At 48.0% G+C, this 18,369-nt stretch overlaps 3 protein-coding genes across 4 annotated transcripts in view; 1 reads left to right on the plus strand and 2 right to left on the minus strand.

Moving 5' to 3' along the window:
- Nucleotides 1-1,464: 1,464 nt before the first annotated feature.
- Nucleotides 1,465-2,151, minus strand: RNF183 (ring finger protein 183). The gene has a single exon (XM_075834824.1). The coding sequence runs from the start codon at nt 2,149-2,151 to the stop codon at nt 1,591-1,593; it is 561 nt and encodes a 186-aa protein (XP_075690939.1). The 3' UTR covers nt 1,465-1,590.
- Nucleotides 2,152-4,848: 2,697 nt separating this feature from the next.
- WDR31 (WD repeat domain 31) overlaps nt 4,849-18,369 on the minus strand; it is a 45,672-nt gene continuing 32,151 nt past the window's right edge. Inside the window, exon 11 of one of the 2 annotated variants that reach the window (XM_075834821.1) lies at nt 4,849-4,934. Coding sequence is in view for 1 of the 2 variants with exons in the window: in XM_075834822.1 (XP_075690937.1) it covers nt 4,921-4,934 (14 nt within the window). In the remaining variant the exon portion in view is untranslated. The remainder of the gene's footprint in view (nt 4,935-18,369) is intronic. The other variant, XM_075834822.1, reaches the window with a different exon arrangement.
- On the plus strand, nt 8,294-9,421 carry LOC142658912 (uncharacterized). Its single transcript, XM_075834522.1, has 2 exons — nt 8,294-8,395; nt 8,692-9,421. Exons 1-2 carry the CDS (start codon nt 8,294-8,296, stop codon nt 9,295-9,297), a joined length of 708 nt encoding a protein of 235 aa, XP_075690637.1. The 3' UTR covers nt 9,298-9,421.

Genomic DNA, 18,369 nt, shown 5'->3' on the forward strand with positions numbered 1-18,369 from the left:
GAAAAGCTGATTAATGAGTGGCTGAAACTGACGTCATGTGACTCCGATCAATCCGCTCCTCCCTTCTCTATCACAACGGATAATTCATGTCTGACAGTCTGGTTTCTATGGATACACACTGCCTAGCAACCAGTCTGTTCCACATTCAGGACCACGCTCCTCCTTAGGCCGTGTTCACACACAGCGTTAGAGCCTTCTGTCAGAGGTATGGGACGGACATCCAACATACGATGCCACAGGCCCTCATTGAATATTTATGGATAGAATAGTGCATGGCCCGGGAGCCTGGACCGCAGAAAGAACGGGCAGGTCTTATAATGGCCGTGTTCCAGGTTCATAGGAAATAATGGCCGACCCGAAAATCACAGCATTGCACATGGCTACGGTCGTGTGCATGAGCCCCAAGTCCAAACAGAGCAGCCAACAACCGCGCCGGTACCATGTACGGTGGGGCTGTCAATTAGCTAGTTAATGGCCGCGCGTTATTGGGGGTAAAACGTCCCTTTACCTGCAAAATCATGCGGCCATTAATGAATACACCCTTTACGGCCGCACAATTTTGCAGGTATAGGGCCATTTTACGTGCGGCCGTTAACACGCTACTTAACAGCCGCACCCGAACAGGTTGCCGGCGTGGTCGTTTTGTAGCGACCGAGTGAAGGCCACTATGTTTAGACTTACCATGCAGTAGCCGGTGACTATGGCTTCCTATTCAGTTAAACTAAAACAGAAACGGCATCCGCTGGGTCTATAGGGCCCTATGGATTGTTTAGCATATGCAATGTGAACACCGCCATAATCAGATTAAAAAAAAAATAATACATTTACCTTAATCTCTAACTGCCATATTGGAAACATATTGACCTATTCTAAAAACTCCACACTGCATGAACTTACCCGTAGACTGCCAGTAGAGTTTTGACTGCAGCTCTGGATGTGACTGGAGTACAAGAAATTGCTCAGTTGTGGATTCAAAATAGAAAACGGTTCCGTTATTTGGGGCACATGTTCTGGCCGTGCGCGGTCGTGTGTAGACGATGCGGTTTTTGGTCACACGGCTTGTACAGGTGAGGAATATTTATAACGTGCTTCACCTGTAGAAGCCGAAGCGACCAACACGTGGCAACTAAGCACGCGACTGCCACACGGCCGCCACCTCTACGGCCAAACTGATCATGAATTGCATTTTCCCTAAAGGCATCTCAGAATTTTTTCTGAATGTTTTTAGTCTGATGCGGAGTTGTCCAATGTTATTCAGCAGTTACAGGTTTGTCTGTATTTAAGAAAGCTGGGTGACAACCAATATGGCCGCCATTGTTGCCACACAGCTTTCCTGTATTCCAGAACAGTTATCCTACCTTGTGATACAGGACCAGGGGACGTATTATGGCATAACTAAGCAACTTTGCCATTCAGAAGTCTCGGAAAGCTGGGTGACAATTGACGTAAAACAGGATATGACTCTTTATACTGCACAAGGTTTATTAAGAACACTGATGTAATACAAGGACGCAGCTTTATAATTATACGGGGTATACATGTATTACAGAGGTCGATGCATCGCTCCCGATCTGTGTCCTCATAGTGGGGTCACCCTGGACCCCACATTATCTTGCGAGTCCAAAAAATAGAAAAGATCAGTAGCATACTGACCACCAGCATCGTCATCATCATGTAGGAGAACATACGGAATTGGGGGTTCCGCAGACATTGCCAGGAAGAGTTGTCAGAGGGAATAGTAGTAGGGGGGGTCTGTACCTGAGTTTGTTGGGTGTCGTACACGGACCCCGTGTCTTGGCTGACGTTGAGGGTATAGACAGATGGGGGGCGCTGGAAGAAGTTCAGTCTCCGGGTGTCTCTGGCGGAAAGTCCGTGTGTGTCCGGCTTCAGTTTGAGTTGGCGGAGGATGGGCACGTTGGTGGGAAGATCCGTGATCACCTGGTCTAGACGTAACATGGTGGTGTGGCGGCACAGCGGGCAATGCAGGCGGTTCCTCACCTGGGTAGTGAAGCTCAGGTGGGCCAGACACTCCATGCAGAATGTGTGGTGGCAGCTCAGGAGCTTGGGCGTGCGGAACGTGGCGTTGTATGGATTCCAGCACACCGGACACTCGTATTCCGGCTCTAGTTTGGACGCGTCCGCCATGTTCATCTGTTATACAGTCCGGGATACTGACCAATCAGATTCTAGAAGGGAAACACAGTGAATCATGGGAAGAGACGGCAGCGCGTCACCCGGCCCTGTTTACTTACAACCCCCAAAAATTACCATGAACTTTGACTGCAATAAAGTCTATATCTCTATGTCCACAGAACTCTGCACCCAACGCGCTGGGGTCAGTCACGGCGACATCTGCTCAGGAAGTGCCCGGGAACATTGTAAAAACGAGGAACGTCCTCATAAAGATCACATCATACACCGCAACACATCTATAATGTCTGCTCAGCGTGCGGACAAGGTGGAGCAATTATACAGACAGACGTTAATAAAATCACACACTTGGGGGACAGGATACTGAAACGCTGACACTTGGGGGGCAGGATAATGACACGCTGACACTTGGGGGGGCAGGATAATGACACGCTGACACTTGGGGGGCAGGATAATGACACGCTGACACTTGGGGGGGCAGGATAATGACACGCTGACACTTGGGGGGCAGGATAATGACACGCTGACACTTGGGGGGCAGGATAATGACACGCTGACACTTGGGGGGCAGGATAATGACACGCTGACACTTGGGGGGCAGGATAATGACACGCTGACACTTGGGGGGCAGGATAATGACACGCTGACACTTGGGGGGCAGGATAATGACACGCTGACACTTGGGGGGCAGGATAATGACACGCTGACACTTGGGGGGCAGGATAATGACACGCTGACACTTGGGGGGCAGGATAATGACACGCTGACACTTGGGGGGCAGGATAATGACACGCTGACACTTGGGGGGCAGGATAATGACACGCTGACACTTGGGGGGCAGGATAATGACACGCTGACACTTGGGGGGCAGGATAATGACACGCTGACACTTGGGGGGCAGGATAATGACACGCTGACACTTGGGGGGCAGGATAATGACACGCTGACACTTGGGGGGCAGGATAATGACACGCTGACACTTGGGGGGCAGGATAATGACACGCTGACACTTGGGGTGCAGGATAATGATACGCTGACACTTGGGGTGCAGGATAATGATACGCTGACACTTGGGGTGCAGGATAATGACACGCTGACACTTGGGGTGCAGGATAATGACACGCTGACACTTGGGGTGCAGGATAATGACACGCTGACACTTGGGGTGCAGGATAATGATACACTGACACTTGGGGTGCAGGATAATGATATACTGACACTTGGGGTGCAGGATAATGATATACTGACACTTGGGGTGCAGGATAATGATATACTGACACTTGGGGTGCAGGATAATGATACTTGGGGTAGAGGATAATGACACACTGACACTTGGGGGACAGGATAATGATACTTGGGGTAGAGGATAATGACACACTGACACTTGGGGTGCAGGATAATGATACACTGACACTTGGGGTGCAGGATAATGATACACTGACACTTGGGGTGCAGGATAATGATACACTGACACTTGGGGTGCAGGATAATGACACACTGACACTTGGGGTGCAGGATAATGACACACTGACACTTGGGGTGCAGGATAATGATACACTGACACTTGGGGTGCAGGATAATGACACACTGACACTTGGGGTGCAGGATAATGATACACTGACACTTGGGGGACAGGATAATGACACACTGACACTTGGGGTGCAGGATGATACACTGACACTTGGGGTGCAGGATGATACACTGACACTTGGGGTGCAGGATAATGATACACTGACACTTGGGGTACAGGATAATGACACACTGACACTTGGGGTACAGGATAATGACACACTGACACTTGGGGTACAGGATAATGATACACTGACTATCCGCGCTCCCCGTGCTGCCGGTGAGATCCTGGTCTCCTGTGAATGCGGATCTGAGCCCTGCGGCAGCAGGATCTCTCAGTAAACGTTGTCTGTGACTTCCGTGTATAATACATTCTGCTCCACCAGAAGAACCGCCATTCACTAGACCTTAGAATTTGTGGGCACAGAAGCAGCAATGTGGGCACACAACCTAGGGCAGCCCTTCACATATGGTGCCACCACCCTGCAGAATTAATTCTAAGGTATGAAGGGGAGACCCCCAGCAACCAGCTGTTATCAAGAGGAGCAGCAGTTGATGACCAATCACTTTTGCAGAAACTAACGCATGCTTGTAGTGATAACAGAGAACAATAGCATTCACCTGTCCTACATTGAGACTTTCTGTGGTGCTACTAATTGATGTTAACTCTTGAGTGACAGCTGCGGTCCACAAAATTGTATGCAACTCAATGTATTCATTTGGACTGCAGCGGTCACTCAAGAGTTAAAATCAATCAATAGCGCTACAGAAATTGTCAGCCTTCGCCATGTCACAGACTGGGGAGAGGCTGATAACAGGGGACAATAGATTGCATTCACAGCGGCGGTAAGGTATATTTTCATGTAATGCCTCAGCTGCTGCACCGCTTCTTCCCCATGACCTGCAGCACTAGGACCCAGTGGCTTCTGTTGTAATATAAAAGCTGCGGTGGATTTATTACGTCTCTTGGGCTGCGGCTCTTCTGCTCCGTCACATGTGAACATTTACTACAAATACCCCAAGTATCCAGACCAGCAACGACTCCCATCATCCACACTACACAGTAGTGATATTACATGGACATGACTTATACAGGTGAGGCCACTTACCAGGGGTTGGCAGGGCAGCGGGCATATCTCTGCAGTCACCCCGAGGCCACATAAGAAGCCCAGGGTGGTCAAGGGTTAAAAGAAGAGTCACTCAAATCCAGGAACCTAAAGGTGGAGGCACAAGAAAGACACTGAAGTGAGGAGCGCGCAGGTAACAGGTGAGGAGGGAGCGAGATCAGGGGGCGGGGACAGCAGCTGTCAATCATGTGTAGTACAGGACCTACCATGTGTGATACTGTCTGCCGAGCTGTGTATCTAATCCTACCATGTGTGATACTGTCTGCCGAGCTGTGTATCTAATCCTACCATGTGTGATACTGTCTGCTGAGCCGCTGTATCTAATCCTATCATGTGTGATAGTCTCCTGAGCTGTGTATCTAATCCGATCACGTGTGATACTGTCTGCCGAGCTGTGTATCTAATCCGATCACGTGTGATACTGTCTGCCGAGCTGTGTATCTAATCCGATCACGTGTGATACTGTCTGCCGAGCTGTGTATCTAATCCGATCACGTGTGATACTGTCTGCCGAGCTGTGTATCTAATCCGATCACGTGTGATACTGTCTGCCGAGCTGTGTATCTAATCCGATCACGTGTGATACTGTCTGCCGAGCTGTGTATCTAATCCTACCATGTGTGATACTGTCTGCCGAGCTGTGTATCCAATCCTACCATGTGTGATACTGTCTGCCGAGCTGTGTATCTAATCCTACCATGTGTGATACTGTCTGCCGAGCTGTGTATCCAATCCTACCATGTGTGATACTGTCTGCCGAGCTGTGTATCTAATCCTACCATGTGTGATACTGTCAGCTGAGCTGTGTATCTAATAAGGGCATGTTCAGACGGGCTATTTTCTGCGGGGGCTGAACGTCTGTAAACATCTGCCCATTGGTTTCAATGGAAAAAACGGCATTTCATTCCCACGGGAAGTTTTTAACGCGGCCATTTTTAAAAACGGTTGCGTAAAAAAAACCTCGTAAAAAGAAGTGCATGTCACTCCTTGAACCGCTTTTCATTGACTCAATAGAAAAACCGCTCCAAAAATGGCCATAAAAAACGCTGCAAAAACCACTTGGTTAAAAAAAACGTCTGACTATCAAAGTCTGTTTTCCCTTGAAAACCGCTCCGTATTTTCAGCTGTTTTTTGTTAAGCGTGTGAACAGTAGCCTAACATTGCAACGGGAAAACCAGCGTAAAATCCTGAACTCTCCCCATTGGTCGCACTGTAGCCCCGCCCCTTTGTCTGATAACATGCAGCCGCCACTTCCCACGTGGTTGTAAAAGGAATATCAGTCAATATTTGTTCGGTAAACACGTAGAGCTCCGAGTCAATTTATCGCGAGTCACAAAACCTGATATGTTCATAAACAATGGGCAGAATTTGCCGGAATCGTCCAGGTTATCGCTTCCTCTCAATAAGACGTCAAATCAAAACAGATAAGGAAATTCTATGGCGGAGAGATGGAGAACAAGCCGATCCTCTACCCCCACCTACTGGTAACCCGCTGAACTGCAGGAGCAGCAGAGATCAGTGTCACATAGATGTCAGTGTTTCTGGAGGGTCCCAGCACTGGAGATATGGGACATAAGGCAGTGGTCACGGGGGGGGGGGGGGGGGGGGGGGAAGGGATAGTTTTATCACTCATCCCACTGAAGAACATTACAGTGGCCTGAAACGCCTGATAACAGAGGACAATAGATTGTATTAAACTGCACCGAAAAGGCATGTGGGGCGACAGAACAACGACACACTGACACTTGGGGTGCAGGATAATGATATACTGACACTTGGGGTGTACAGGATAATGACACACTGACACTTGGGGTACAGGATAATGACACACTGACACTTGGGGGACAGGATAATGATACACTGACACTTGGGGGACAGGATAATGATACACTGACACTTGGGGGACAGGATAATGATACACTGACACTTGGGGTACAGGATAATGACACGCTGACACTTGGGGGACAGGATAATGATACGCTGACACTTGGGGTACGGGATAATGATACACTGACACTTGGGGGGACAGGATAATGATACACTGACACTTGGGGGACAGGATAATGACACACTGACACTTGGGGGACAGGATGACACACTGACACTTGGGGTACAGGATAATGACACACTGACACTTGGGGGACAGGATAATGATACACTGACACTTGGGGGACAGGATAATGATACACTGACACTTGGGGGACAGGATAATGATACACTGACACTTGGGGTACGGGATAATGATACACTGACACTTGGGGGACGGGATAATGATACACTACACTTGGGGGACAGGATAATGATACACTGACACTTGGGGTACGGGATAATGATACACTGACACTTGGGGGACGGGATAATGATACACTACACTTGGGGGACAGGATAATGATACACTACACTTGGGGGACAGGATAATCCCACTGACACTTGGGGGACAGGATAATGATACACTGACACTTGGGGGACAGGATAATGATACACTGACACTTGGGGGACAGGATAATGATACACTGACACTTGGGGTGCAGGATAATGATACACTGACACTTGGGGGACCGGATAATGATACACTGACACTTGGGGGACAGGATAATGATACACTGACACTTGGGGTACGGGATAATGATACACTGACACTTGGGGGACAGGATAATGACACACTGACAACTGGGGGACAGGACGCCGACAATGGGGGGGTCACAGGCTTATGACACGGGGATGACGACATTACTCTGATACTGGGGGGGGGGAGCGCTGGAGTCCTGGTTATTGATATTGTGAGAGATTTGCTTCTGAGATTTCCCTAACAAATGGGCTCGGCTCTGGACATGACTGCGCTAATGCCCCCCCCCCAAATAATAAAACCAGGTCACGGTCTGGAGCAGCTCTGTATTACTGGTCTGGGATAATGATGAGAATACAGGACTATTCACATTACGCGAGATCCTGGGGACGGATTATCTGATGTTTAGTCCGGCGCATCCTCATAATAAAGAACCAGAGACGCTGCACATTTTACCCGGATTTCTGATTCTTTATATCCGATCCTGACTATGAGGCTGGTGTTACCATAATCTGGCATGGGACGGGACTAGCTTTGTCACATGCTGGATTATCAGGATTTCCAGAGCAATGGTTGACGGATTAAGAGATAAACTAAACCAGCTGATAAAGTTCGGTCAGGTGTTGTTCCCTGTATGGAACGTTTAGACCCCCAACATTGTCAGCTCAGACCTATTCATAGCACCTCCAACAGGTCTAAGAGGTGGGGCACCGACACGTGACCCCTCTGGGTGCTTCTGATTGGCAGCATCAGTTACATTTCAGCCGACTGACCCTCATTTAAAGGGACCGCTCTGCTTTAACACCTGCTTGACATTTGCATTGAGCCGTCCCAATGTAAATGACTCCCTCGGAAGGAAACGGATCTAAAAAACGAGATAATGAGCTCCTGTAAGGCGATGAACGATCTGATGTGCGGAGTCAAGGAGAGCGGCTCGTCATTGTCACGGAGTAACGTGATCCTGTATAAAGCCACGCCAAGAGTAAGTAAATATAGTTACTAGGCGCAGTGTGAATACAGACCTGAGGGTAACCGAACCCTCTACAGTCCCCAGGACCGCTCTCACCATCCCAAGCTGAGGAGGACCACCGGTCAGACCACATATGGACCAGATCTAAGGACCTTCCATTATAGCCCCCCGTGACTTGGGCTGAACTTCTGACTTCAGGTATTTCGGGTCTTGGCATGTTGTCAAGTCCACCCTCAAGGTGTGAAATGCTACGGGCACCAGGTTTCTTGAAGACTCCTTGGGAAACTTTCTTCTGAACTTGACTGTAGAGGAACCTGGTACTTTCTGGGGTGCAGGACATGGAGCAGGAATATTCGGTCCCCGAATGCCCAATTTGCTTTGCGACTTACGACAACGTCTTCAAAGCCCCCTTACTCTTGCCGTGTTCGCACACCTTCTGCCTGGAGTGCTTGTCCAAGCTTTGTGTCTTTCAGAAAGAGCTGGAAACGTTCTGCTGCCCCATGTGCCGGGCTGTTGTCACCATTCCACCAGGGGGCGTACCTCAGTTACCCCCTAACATGAACATTGTATCTCAGTTTCCACCGTGGATGGGTGAGCTCCAGAAGGTGTGGATGGAAGGGTCCAAACTGTGCTGGAAGAAGGGGTACGGCCAGAACTATGTCACCAGTACCCAGAACGCGTTGTCTCACTTCCCCCCGGGGCAGGAGGACAATGTCATCATCACGGTCTATCTCCTGACTCCTACTCAACCACATTTTTCCCACAGCGGAGACCTGGTGATGGTTCCCCGACAACCCCATTACCACCGGTGCAACTTGATGTTGCGGAACTACGGCTGCATCTTGTGGGTCTTCATCTGCTGCATCCTCTTACTCTTTTTCATGGTGTTTTTCCCGACGTATCTGCGCCTTTAAGTCACTACGGATCTGTGGTGGTCAACCGTTCTTCACCCGGGAGCCCAAGTGTCATCGTCCCACCATCTCCGGACTCCATAAGAGACTGCTCCCAATGCAATGACCGTTTCTCCATCTGATAGATCTCGATACCACATTTTGCTTCTGGTTGTAGTCCCCCGTTCACATTGGATCCCCTTCAGTGATCCAGTTTGTTACCCCCCCCCCCAAAAAAAATAATTCTATAAGGTATGGACCAAGTAGGGAGAATCCATTACTGCGTTTCATAATCACCGCTTCACCTGCAATGTACTTTTTTTTTTGTATTTGGCTACTAATATTACTGTATGGCTACTACTTCTGCTTCACTGTAAAATATGAGATTTTATTCTGCAGTCGCTTCTCTGTTTAATGCATCATAAAGTCATCGAAGATCGATGTGACACTATGGGAGTAAGTTATAAAATGTGAACTTTATATTTATTATACCACATCATCATTACTTAAAGGCGATGTCTTCTGAAGACAACCACTGTCCATGTGCAGTATTAGAGGGGGGGTCCTCTCTGACGTCCTTATACCCTACGAGTCAGAACGGATAGCATGTGGCTTCCACTCCGGTGGACTCAAGCCATCCATGTATTACATAGACGGCTATTCATGGGCGCCATGTACTACTCCATTTCTCCTGTAGTGGCCGCTGTAGGGAAATGTATGGCCTAATGAGCGTTTCACTGGCGATTACAGCTGATCGTTGTGGTGCCTCACTTTAGAGGGGGAAGAGACAACCCCTAAATCACTAGATTTAGGGTGTTCCTCTTCAGGGCTGCAGCTGAAACCCATGACATAAGCCACTTGCTGGTCATGGGAGAAAGAATAGGAAATATTCCAACTGCAGTTGGGGTATTCTTTTCTGACTAAATTGGAGCGGAGCATGGCACATGTGGACATAATAACGATCACCTGATCCTGCCAGAATCGGCAGTCATATGGGTACCCGTAGGGTGAGAAATCAAATTTATTGTTTTGGAAGGATGAACAGTGGAAACCTCGCTCTGAAGACCCTATGACACCGGCCGATTTAGCGAACGCCAATCAATCAAGACATAGTGATCGGCGCTCGTTTGCTCCTGTCACGCGGAGCTATGGATGGGGACGAACGGTCGTTACTCTGATCGCTCATCCCCATACATTATTATCATGTCGGCAGCGCGTCTCCCTGTTTACACACCAAGATGCGCTGCCGACAACCAGAATATTTTACTTTTTTAAAACGATACGACCAGCAGATCAACGCTTGTTTGCCTGACAATCGCCAGTGTAAAACACCCTTTACTAACTCAACCTGCATTACATTCAAGGTAGGGTATTGCCACAGAGATGGGAGGAGAGCAGGGGCTATGAACTACTATAACAACTGGGTGACTCTGTGACTAAATGATCACTCCATAATTGCAGATACGAAAAAGTGATAGAAAACAACACCTGTCCACAGGTTGTGTCTGGTATTACAACACGGCTCTACTACACTTCAGTGGGGCAGAGCTGAAATACCAGACACAACACTGCCATATTGGATACCAGCCAGTTTTCCTGGACACAGAAAACACTAACAATCTCTATAGAAGTTAGACGCTCAAATTATTTGATAGGGAAACGCTCTTTTAACGACTCTCCAAGGTCAGTGTATATTATGGACGGCCTCTTTGTGTGTTCTGCACATACAGATCGGCAATAAATCACCAATACATTGTATTATTGGTGGCCCGAGTGTCCCAATGGCAGCGATTGCCACCTAATGAGTAACTGTCTGTCCCGTCTCTCCAGCGAGAGAATGTGTTTAATGGTTTCCTCCGGAGTCCCTTTATTGTTCCGTTCCCCAATTGTTTGCGTTGCTATGTGATGAGGGAAGGACGGACGACCCAAGGATCACTCTTGGCTCAAGTCTGGATGACACCCGAAGCTGATTGTTGGTTACCAAGCAAAGGAAGGAAGCCGTGCATACGGAGATAGAGCAAGAGCCAAGGCAGGAGAAGATTTTATTGAAAAAATAAAATACCTGCAGGATGGAGGAGACACTCGGTCAAAGAAAGGTGAGAACCCGTAGCTTACTTAGAAAACATAAACCAGGGGTGAGGAGATGGTGATAGAAGATGACTTTGTGTCTCCGCAGGGGAAAGAACCAACCTAAAGAGTCATATTGTGGACCATACCAAGTTGGAGATGTGGATATGCCATGGCCACAGTCCCTCCACCCCCAGAAGATCCTGAAGAACATCTCACGAGCTTCCTTGAATGTCCCATCTGCTACGTCTCCTATGATAACGTATTCAAGACCCCACTTCTTCTTCCATGTTCTCACACGTTCTGCTTGGAATGTCTCTCCAGACTCTGCCTGTTCCTCAAGAAGTCCCAGGATTTCCCCTGCCCTCTGTGCCGAACCTTGGCTGAAGTACCACCAGAAGGAGTGCCGAAAATGCCACCCAACCTGGACGTGGTAGCCCAGCTTCCCCCGGAAATGCAGACTCTTCACCAAGTCTGGGCCGATGGATACAAACTGTGCTGGATGAAGAAGAAAGACTCTTCAGAAGGTAAAGGATCGCTGGTGACCTTACATCTACTGTCCAACAGTGGGGGAAACCGGCCCGGTCCAGATGGGCTCATCGCCATTGAACAAAGTGGCTGCCGGGCTTTCTGCCAGAGCGTGTGGGGCATTGGATTCGCGATTCTCACAATTGGCGCCCTCCTGTTCACGGTTCTGTTCATACCGATATATATGAACCATTAATGATGGACAGTCCAGACGTCTCTTCTACTTTTTTTATTTTTACGGTGGGTTTTTGTTTCTTGTTTTCAGGTTTGGAGTCACTTTGATTATTATATTAATTGCAATATGATGCCCCCCCCCCCTTTACGTGATATGGACACGACCGCATCACATTGGTCGGAGCTGTGACACCCCCCCCCCCCCCACCTATTGATTCCCGAGTCCGAAACCCTTCTCGGAGCTCAGATACTTCCATCACCAATGTCCTCCTCCACATGACACTAGTAGGATTTCCCCTTTAAGTGGACAGTTATACGGGACTCCTCCCGTCACCGGCCGTATGTCTTCACCCTACATATACCGGCTTTATAATAAACACAGTATTATAACTCCACCGGATTGTATGATATCCCACGAGCGGCCGCTCCTCCCATGATGGAGTCAGGACTGCCCCCCGGTCGGGACGCATGGGGGTCCCAGCAGCACAGATTAGACATCTATTGACTGATCCTATACGTATATTGTGGGACACCCCATTATATGTTAATTCTTCGCACAGATTTTTATGCTCCATGTTTGGCGTTTTATGTCCGTTTTTATGTTCAAATAAACTTTTATGCGTCGGATTAAAGACGTTATTGAAATAAATGAAGTGGAGAATGAACGTGACGCTAGGGGTGTATTCAGACGTGGAAGTTGAGGTGCGGTTCACGCGGCCGAGAGCTGCCTGGCAAAAACCGCACCGGATTTTACTTTAAATTGTCGCAGTTTTATCAAGTTTTACCTGTGGAAATTTGCGTTAAAACCGTGTGTGTTTTTTTGTTTTTGCTGTACGGTTTTCAGCCGCAAGAATCAGCTGCGTAGTCTGAATACAACCGAATGGTATAAAATCCCTAAGGGGCTCTGCTGGAAGAAAGTGCCAGCTGTGCTTAACCAGCGCTGCGGACCCTTCGTTCTAGGGATCAGCGATCGATAGTGATGGTACATCCTGGCAAATTCTTAAAGGGGCTTTCCTATTTAAAACACTTACACAATTTCTACTTGAATCGGTAGTAGTCTGACTTCTGGGGTCCCCACAATCCTAAGAACGGGGGGGATGGGGGAAGCCCCTTGTTCGTATTATTATTGGGGTAGTTGTGTAAACCAGGCACCGTGTTGAGCCCGACCCCATCGATCGGGCATTATAATTGCAATTACGATATTAGGCCCCGCGCACACGACCGTATATTTCATCCGTAATTTCAGACCCATTCATTTCCATTGGCCACGGACACATTTCAGTATTTTTACGGATGGGGGTCCGTGCTGAAGAAATGATAGAACCCGTCCTATTCTTATCCGTAATTACGGCACGGACCCTCCCATAGAAGCCTAAGGGCGCTTCTGTAAATACGGACGGCTACTGAGGTGTATCCGTAAACCGTCCTTATTTACGGAAGCGTTGCTATGCAACATGTTGGTGACATCATTTGCGGCCTCCCTTTTTTTTTTACGGATCAGTATATATGAATGGAATACGGACACCCTTCCGTATAGGCAGATGACTACGGATCCGTATTTACGGATAGATGAAAATACGGTTGTGTTGGAAGGTCAGAGATTGACAAACAGCTATAGATAAGATAAGAACAATCACCTTGGTGAAGGTCAGTGATTTACCACCAGGTGGGTTCCTGCTAATCCGGGACTGCGACATATTTTATGCCGTGCCGGACTAACAGGATTTCCAAAGCATTGATTGCCGGATGAATGGACTTTTACTGTAGCTTTAATTATAGCCTATTTACTTCTGTCCTTTCATTCTCGGTTTCCTTTGCACACAATGAATAGGAGATCATGAGATAAATGTGACACCTGCCATCATCTTGTATAAATAAGGAGCGGGTTGTGTTACTGGGCGTGTGCCCACGGAGTGAATAGGGTGTAATTTGGGCAAGACGAGGCTTGTAGCAGCCGGAGAAGGACGTCACATACATAATAGATGGATGTGGAGGACAAACACACCGGACAGGCGGCATTCAAAGTTCATGCAAAACACCAACGTCTCCTCCACCGCATCATCACCAACATGGAAATGACAGGAGAGAGAGAGAGCCGAATGTTCCGGATCACTGGACACAAAGGGGTTAAGTGCTGAACTAACAGGCATTTATAATAGACCTCAATAGAAGTGTCTGAGGCAGTTACGCAGGACCAGCTCTGCTATGTAAGCAGACCGGACCCACACTGATCACTGATTGACATGGAGCGGTGTTAACCCTTTTCAAAGAGCTTCTGAAGCAACTGGGGCATTTATTATAATGGTACTTTGCTAGATGGACTTTATAATATATACCCCAGCTGCTGCAGAACATCATAATACATACCATAGCCACTGCAGGACTTTCTAATACAAACCCAAACTTCTGCAGAACCTCCTAATACACACCCGGGTTCTGCAGAACCTCATAATACACACCCAAACTGCTGCAGAACCTCATAATACACACCTTAGCTGCTGCAAAACCTCATAATACACACCCTGGCTCCTGCAGAACCTCATAATACACACCTTAGCTGCTGCAAAACCTCATAATACACACCCTGGCTCCTGCAGAACCTCATAATACACACCTTAGCTGCTGCAGAACCTCATAATACACGCCTTAGCTGCTGCAGAACCTCATAATACACACCTTAGCTCCTGCAGAACCTCATAATACACACCCTAGCTCCTGCAGAACCTCATAGTACACACCTTAGCTCCTGCAGAACCTCATAATACACACCCTAGCTCCTGCAGAACCTCATAATACACACCCTAGCTCCTGCAGAACCTCATAATACACACCCGAGTTCAGCAGAACCTCATAATACACACCCAAACTGCTGCAGAACCTCCTAATACACACCCGGGTTCTGCAGAACCTCATAATACACACCCAAACTGCTGCAGAACCTCCTAATACACACCCGGGATCTGCAGAACCTCATAATACACACCCAAACTGCTGCAGAACCTCATAATACACACCCAAACTGCTGCAGAACCTCATAATACACACCCAAACTGCTGCAGATCCTCCTAATACACACCCCGGGTTCTGCAGAACCTCATAATAAACACCCAAACTGCTGCAGAACCTCATAATACACACCCAAACTGCTGCAGATCCTCCTAATACACACCCCGGGTTCTGTAGAACCTCATAATACACACCCAAACTGCTGCAGAACCTCATAATACACACCTTAGCTGCTGCAAAACCTCATAATACACACCCTGGCTCCTGCAGAACCTCATAATACACACCTTAGCTGCTGCAAAACCTCATAATACACACCCTGGCTCCTGCAGAACCTCATAATACACACCTTAGCTGCTGCAGAACCTCATAATACACGCCTTAGCTGCTGCAGAACCTCATAATACACACCCTAGCTCCTGCAGAACCTCATAGTACACACCTTAGCTCCTGCAGAACCTCATAATACACACCCTAGCTCCTGCAGAACCTCATAATACACACCCTAGCTCCTGCAGAACCTCATAATACACACCCGAGTTCAGCAGAACCTCATAATACACACCCAAACTGCTGCAGAACCTCCTAATACACACCCGGGTTCTGCAGAACCTCATAATACACACCCAAACTGCTGCAGAACCTCCTAATACACACCCGGGATCTGCAGAACCTCATAATACACACCCAAACTGCTGCAGAACCTCATAATACACACCCAAACTGCTGCAGAACCTCATAATACACACCCAAACTGCTGCAGATCCTCCTAATACACACCCCGGGTTCTGCAGAACCTCATAATACACACCCAAACTGCTGCAGAACCTCATAATACACACCCAAACTGCTGCAGATCCTCCTAATACACACCCCTGGTTCTGCAGAACCTCATAATACACACCCAAACTGCTGCAGAACCTCCTAATACACACCCCGGGTTCTGTAGAACCTCATAATACACACCCAAACTGCTGCAGAACCTCATAATACACACCTTAGCTGCTGCAAAACCTCATAATACACACCCTGGCTCCTGCAGAACCTCATAATACACACCTTAGCTGCTGCAGAACCTCATAATACACACCTTAGCTGCTGCAGAACCTCATAATACACACCCTAGCTCCTGCAGAACCTCATAGTACACACCTTAGCTCCTGCAGAACCTCATAATACACACCCTAGCTCCTGCAGAACCTCATAATACACACCTTAGCTCCTGCAGAACCTCATAATACACACCCTAGCTCCTGCAGAACCTCATAATACACACCCTAGCTCCTGCAGAACCTCATAATACACACCCTAGCTCCTGCAGAACCTCATAATACACACCCTAGCTCCTGCAGAACCTCATAATACACACCCGAGTTCAGCAGAACCTCATAATACACACCCAAACTGCTGCAGAACCTCCTAATACACACCCGGGTTCTGCAGAACCTCATAATACACACCCAAACTGCTGCAGAACCTCCTAATACACACCCGGGATCTGCAGAACCTCATAATACACACCCAAACTGCTGCAGAACCTCATAATACACACCCAAACTGCTGCAGAACCTCATAATACACACCCAAACTGCTGCAGATCCTCCTAATACACACCCCGGGTTCTGCAGAACCTCATAATACACACCCAAACTGCTGCAGAACCTCATAATACACACCCAAACTGCTGCAGATCCTCCTAATACACACCCCGGGTTCTGCAGAACCTCATAATACACACCCAAACTGCTGCAGAACCTCATAATACACACCTTAGCTGCTGCAAAACCTCATAATACACACCCTGGCTCCTGCAGAACCTCATAATACACACCTTAGCTGCTGCAGAACCTCATAATACACACCTTAGCTGCTGCAGAACCTCATAATACACACCCTAGCTCCTGCAGAACCTCATAGTACACACCTTAGCTCCTGCAGAACCTCATAATACACACCCTAGCTCCTGCAGAACCTCATAATACACACCTTAGCTCCTGCAGAACCTCATAATACACACCCTAGCTCCTGCAGAACATCATAATACACACCCTAGCTCCTGCAGAACCTCATAATACACACCCTAGCTCCTGCAGAACCTCATAATACACACCCTAGCTGCTGCAGAACCTCATAATACACACCTTAGCTGCTGCAAAACCTCATAATACACACCCTGGCTCCTGCAGAACCTCATAATACACACCTTAGCTGCTGCAGAACCTCATAATACACACCCTAGCTGCTGCAGAACCTCATAATACACACCCTAGCTCCTGCAGAACCTCATAATACACACCTTAGCTGCTGCAGAACCTCATAATACACACCTTAGCTGCTGCAAAACCTCATAATACACACCCTAGCTGCTGCAGAACCTCATAATACACACCCTAGCTCCTGCAGAACCTCATAGTACACACCTTAGCTCCTGCAGAACCTCATAATACACACCCTAGCTCCTGCAGAACCTCATAATACACACCTTAGCTCCTGCAGAACCTCATAATACACACCCTAGCTCCTGCAGAACCTCATAATACACACCTTAGCTCCTGCAGAACCTCATAATACACACCCTAGCTGCTGCAGAACCTCATAATACACACCCTAGCTCCTGCAGAACCTCATAATACACACCTTAGCTGCTGCAGAACCTCATAATACACACCCTAGCTCCTGCAGAACCTCATAATACACACCTTAGCTCCTGCAGAACCTCATAATACACAACTTAGCTGCTGCAGAACCTCATAATACACACCCTAGCTGCTGCAGAACCTCATAATACACACCCTAGCTCCTGCAGAACCTCATAATACACACCTTAGCTCCTGCAGAACCTCATAATACACAACTTAGCTGCTGCAGAACCTCATAATACACGCCTTAGCTGCTGCAGAACCTCATAATACACACCCTAGCTCCTGCAGAACCTCATAGTACACACCTTAGCTCCTGCAGAACCTCATAATACACACCCTAGCTCCTGCAGAACCTCATAATACACACCCTAGCTCCTGCAGAACCTCATAATACACACCCGAGTTCAGCAGAACCTCATAATACACACCCAAACTGCTGCAGAACCTCATAATACACACCCTAGCTGCTGCAGAACCTCATAATACACACCCTAGCTCCTGCAGAACCTCATAATACACACCTTAGCTCCTGCAGAACCTCATAATACACAACTTAGCTGCTGCAGAACCTCATAAAACCCTGGAGATCAAAACCCAATACTGTCCACAACCTTTATGCCGACAAATTTATCCTCCTACTGTGAGATTACAATCAGTCTCACTAAAGAGAAGTCAAACA

Source organism: Rhinoderma darwinii, chromosome 8, assembly GCF_050947455.1.
Source record: "Rhinoderma darwinii isolate aRhiDar2 chromosome 8, aRhiDar2.hap1, whole genome shotgun sequence".
Taxonomy (NCBI): Eukaryota; Metazoa; Chordata; class Amphibia; order Anura; family Rhinodermatidae; genus Rhinoderma; species Rhinoderma darwinii.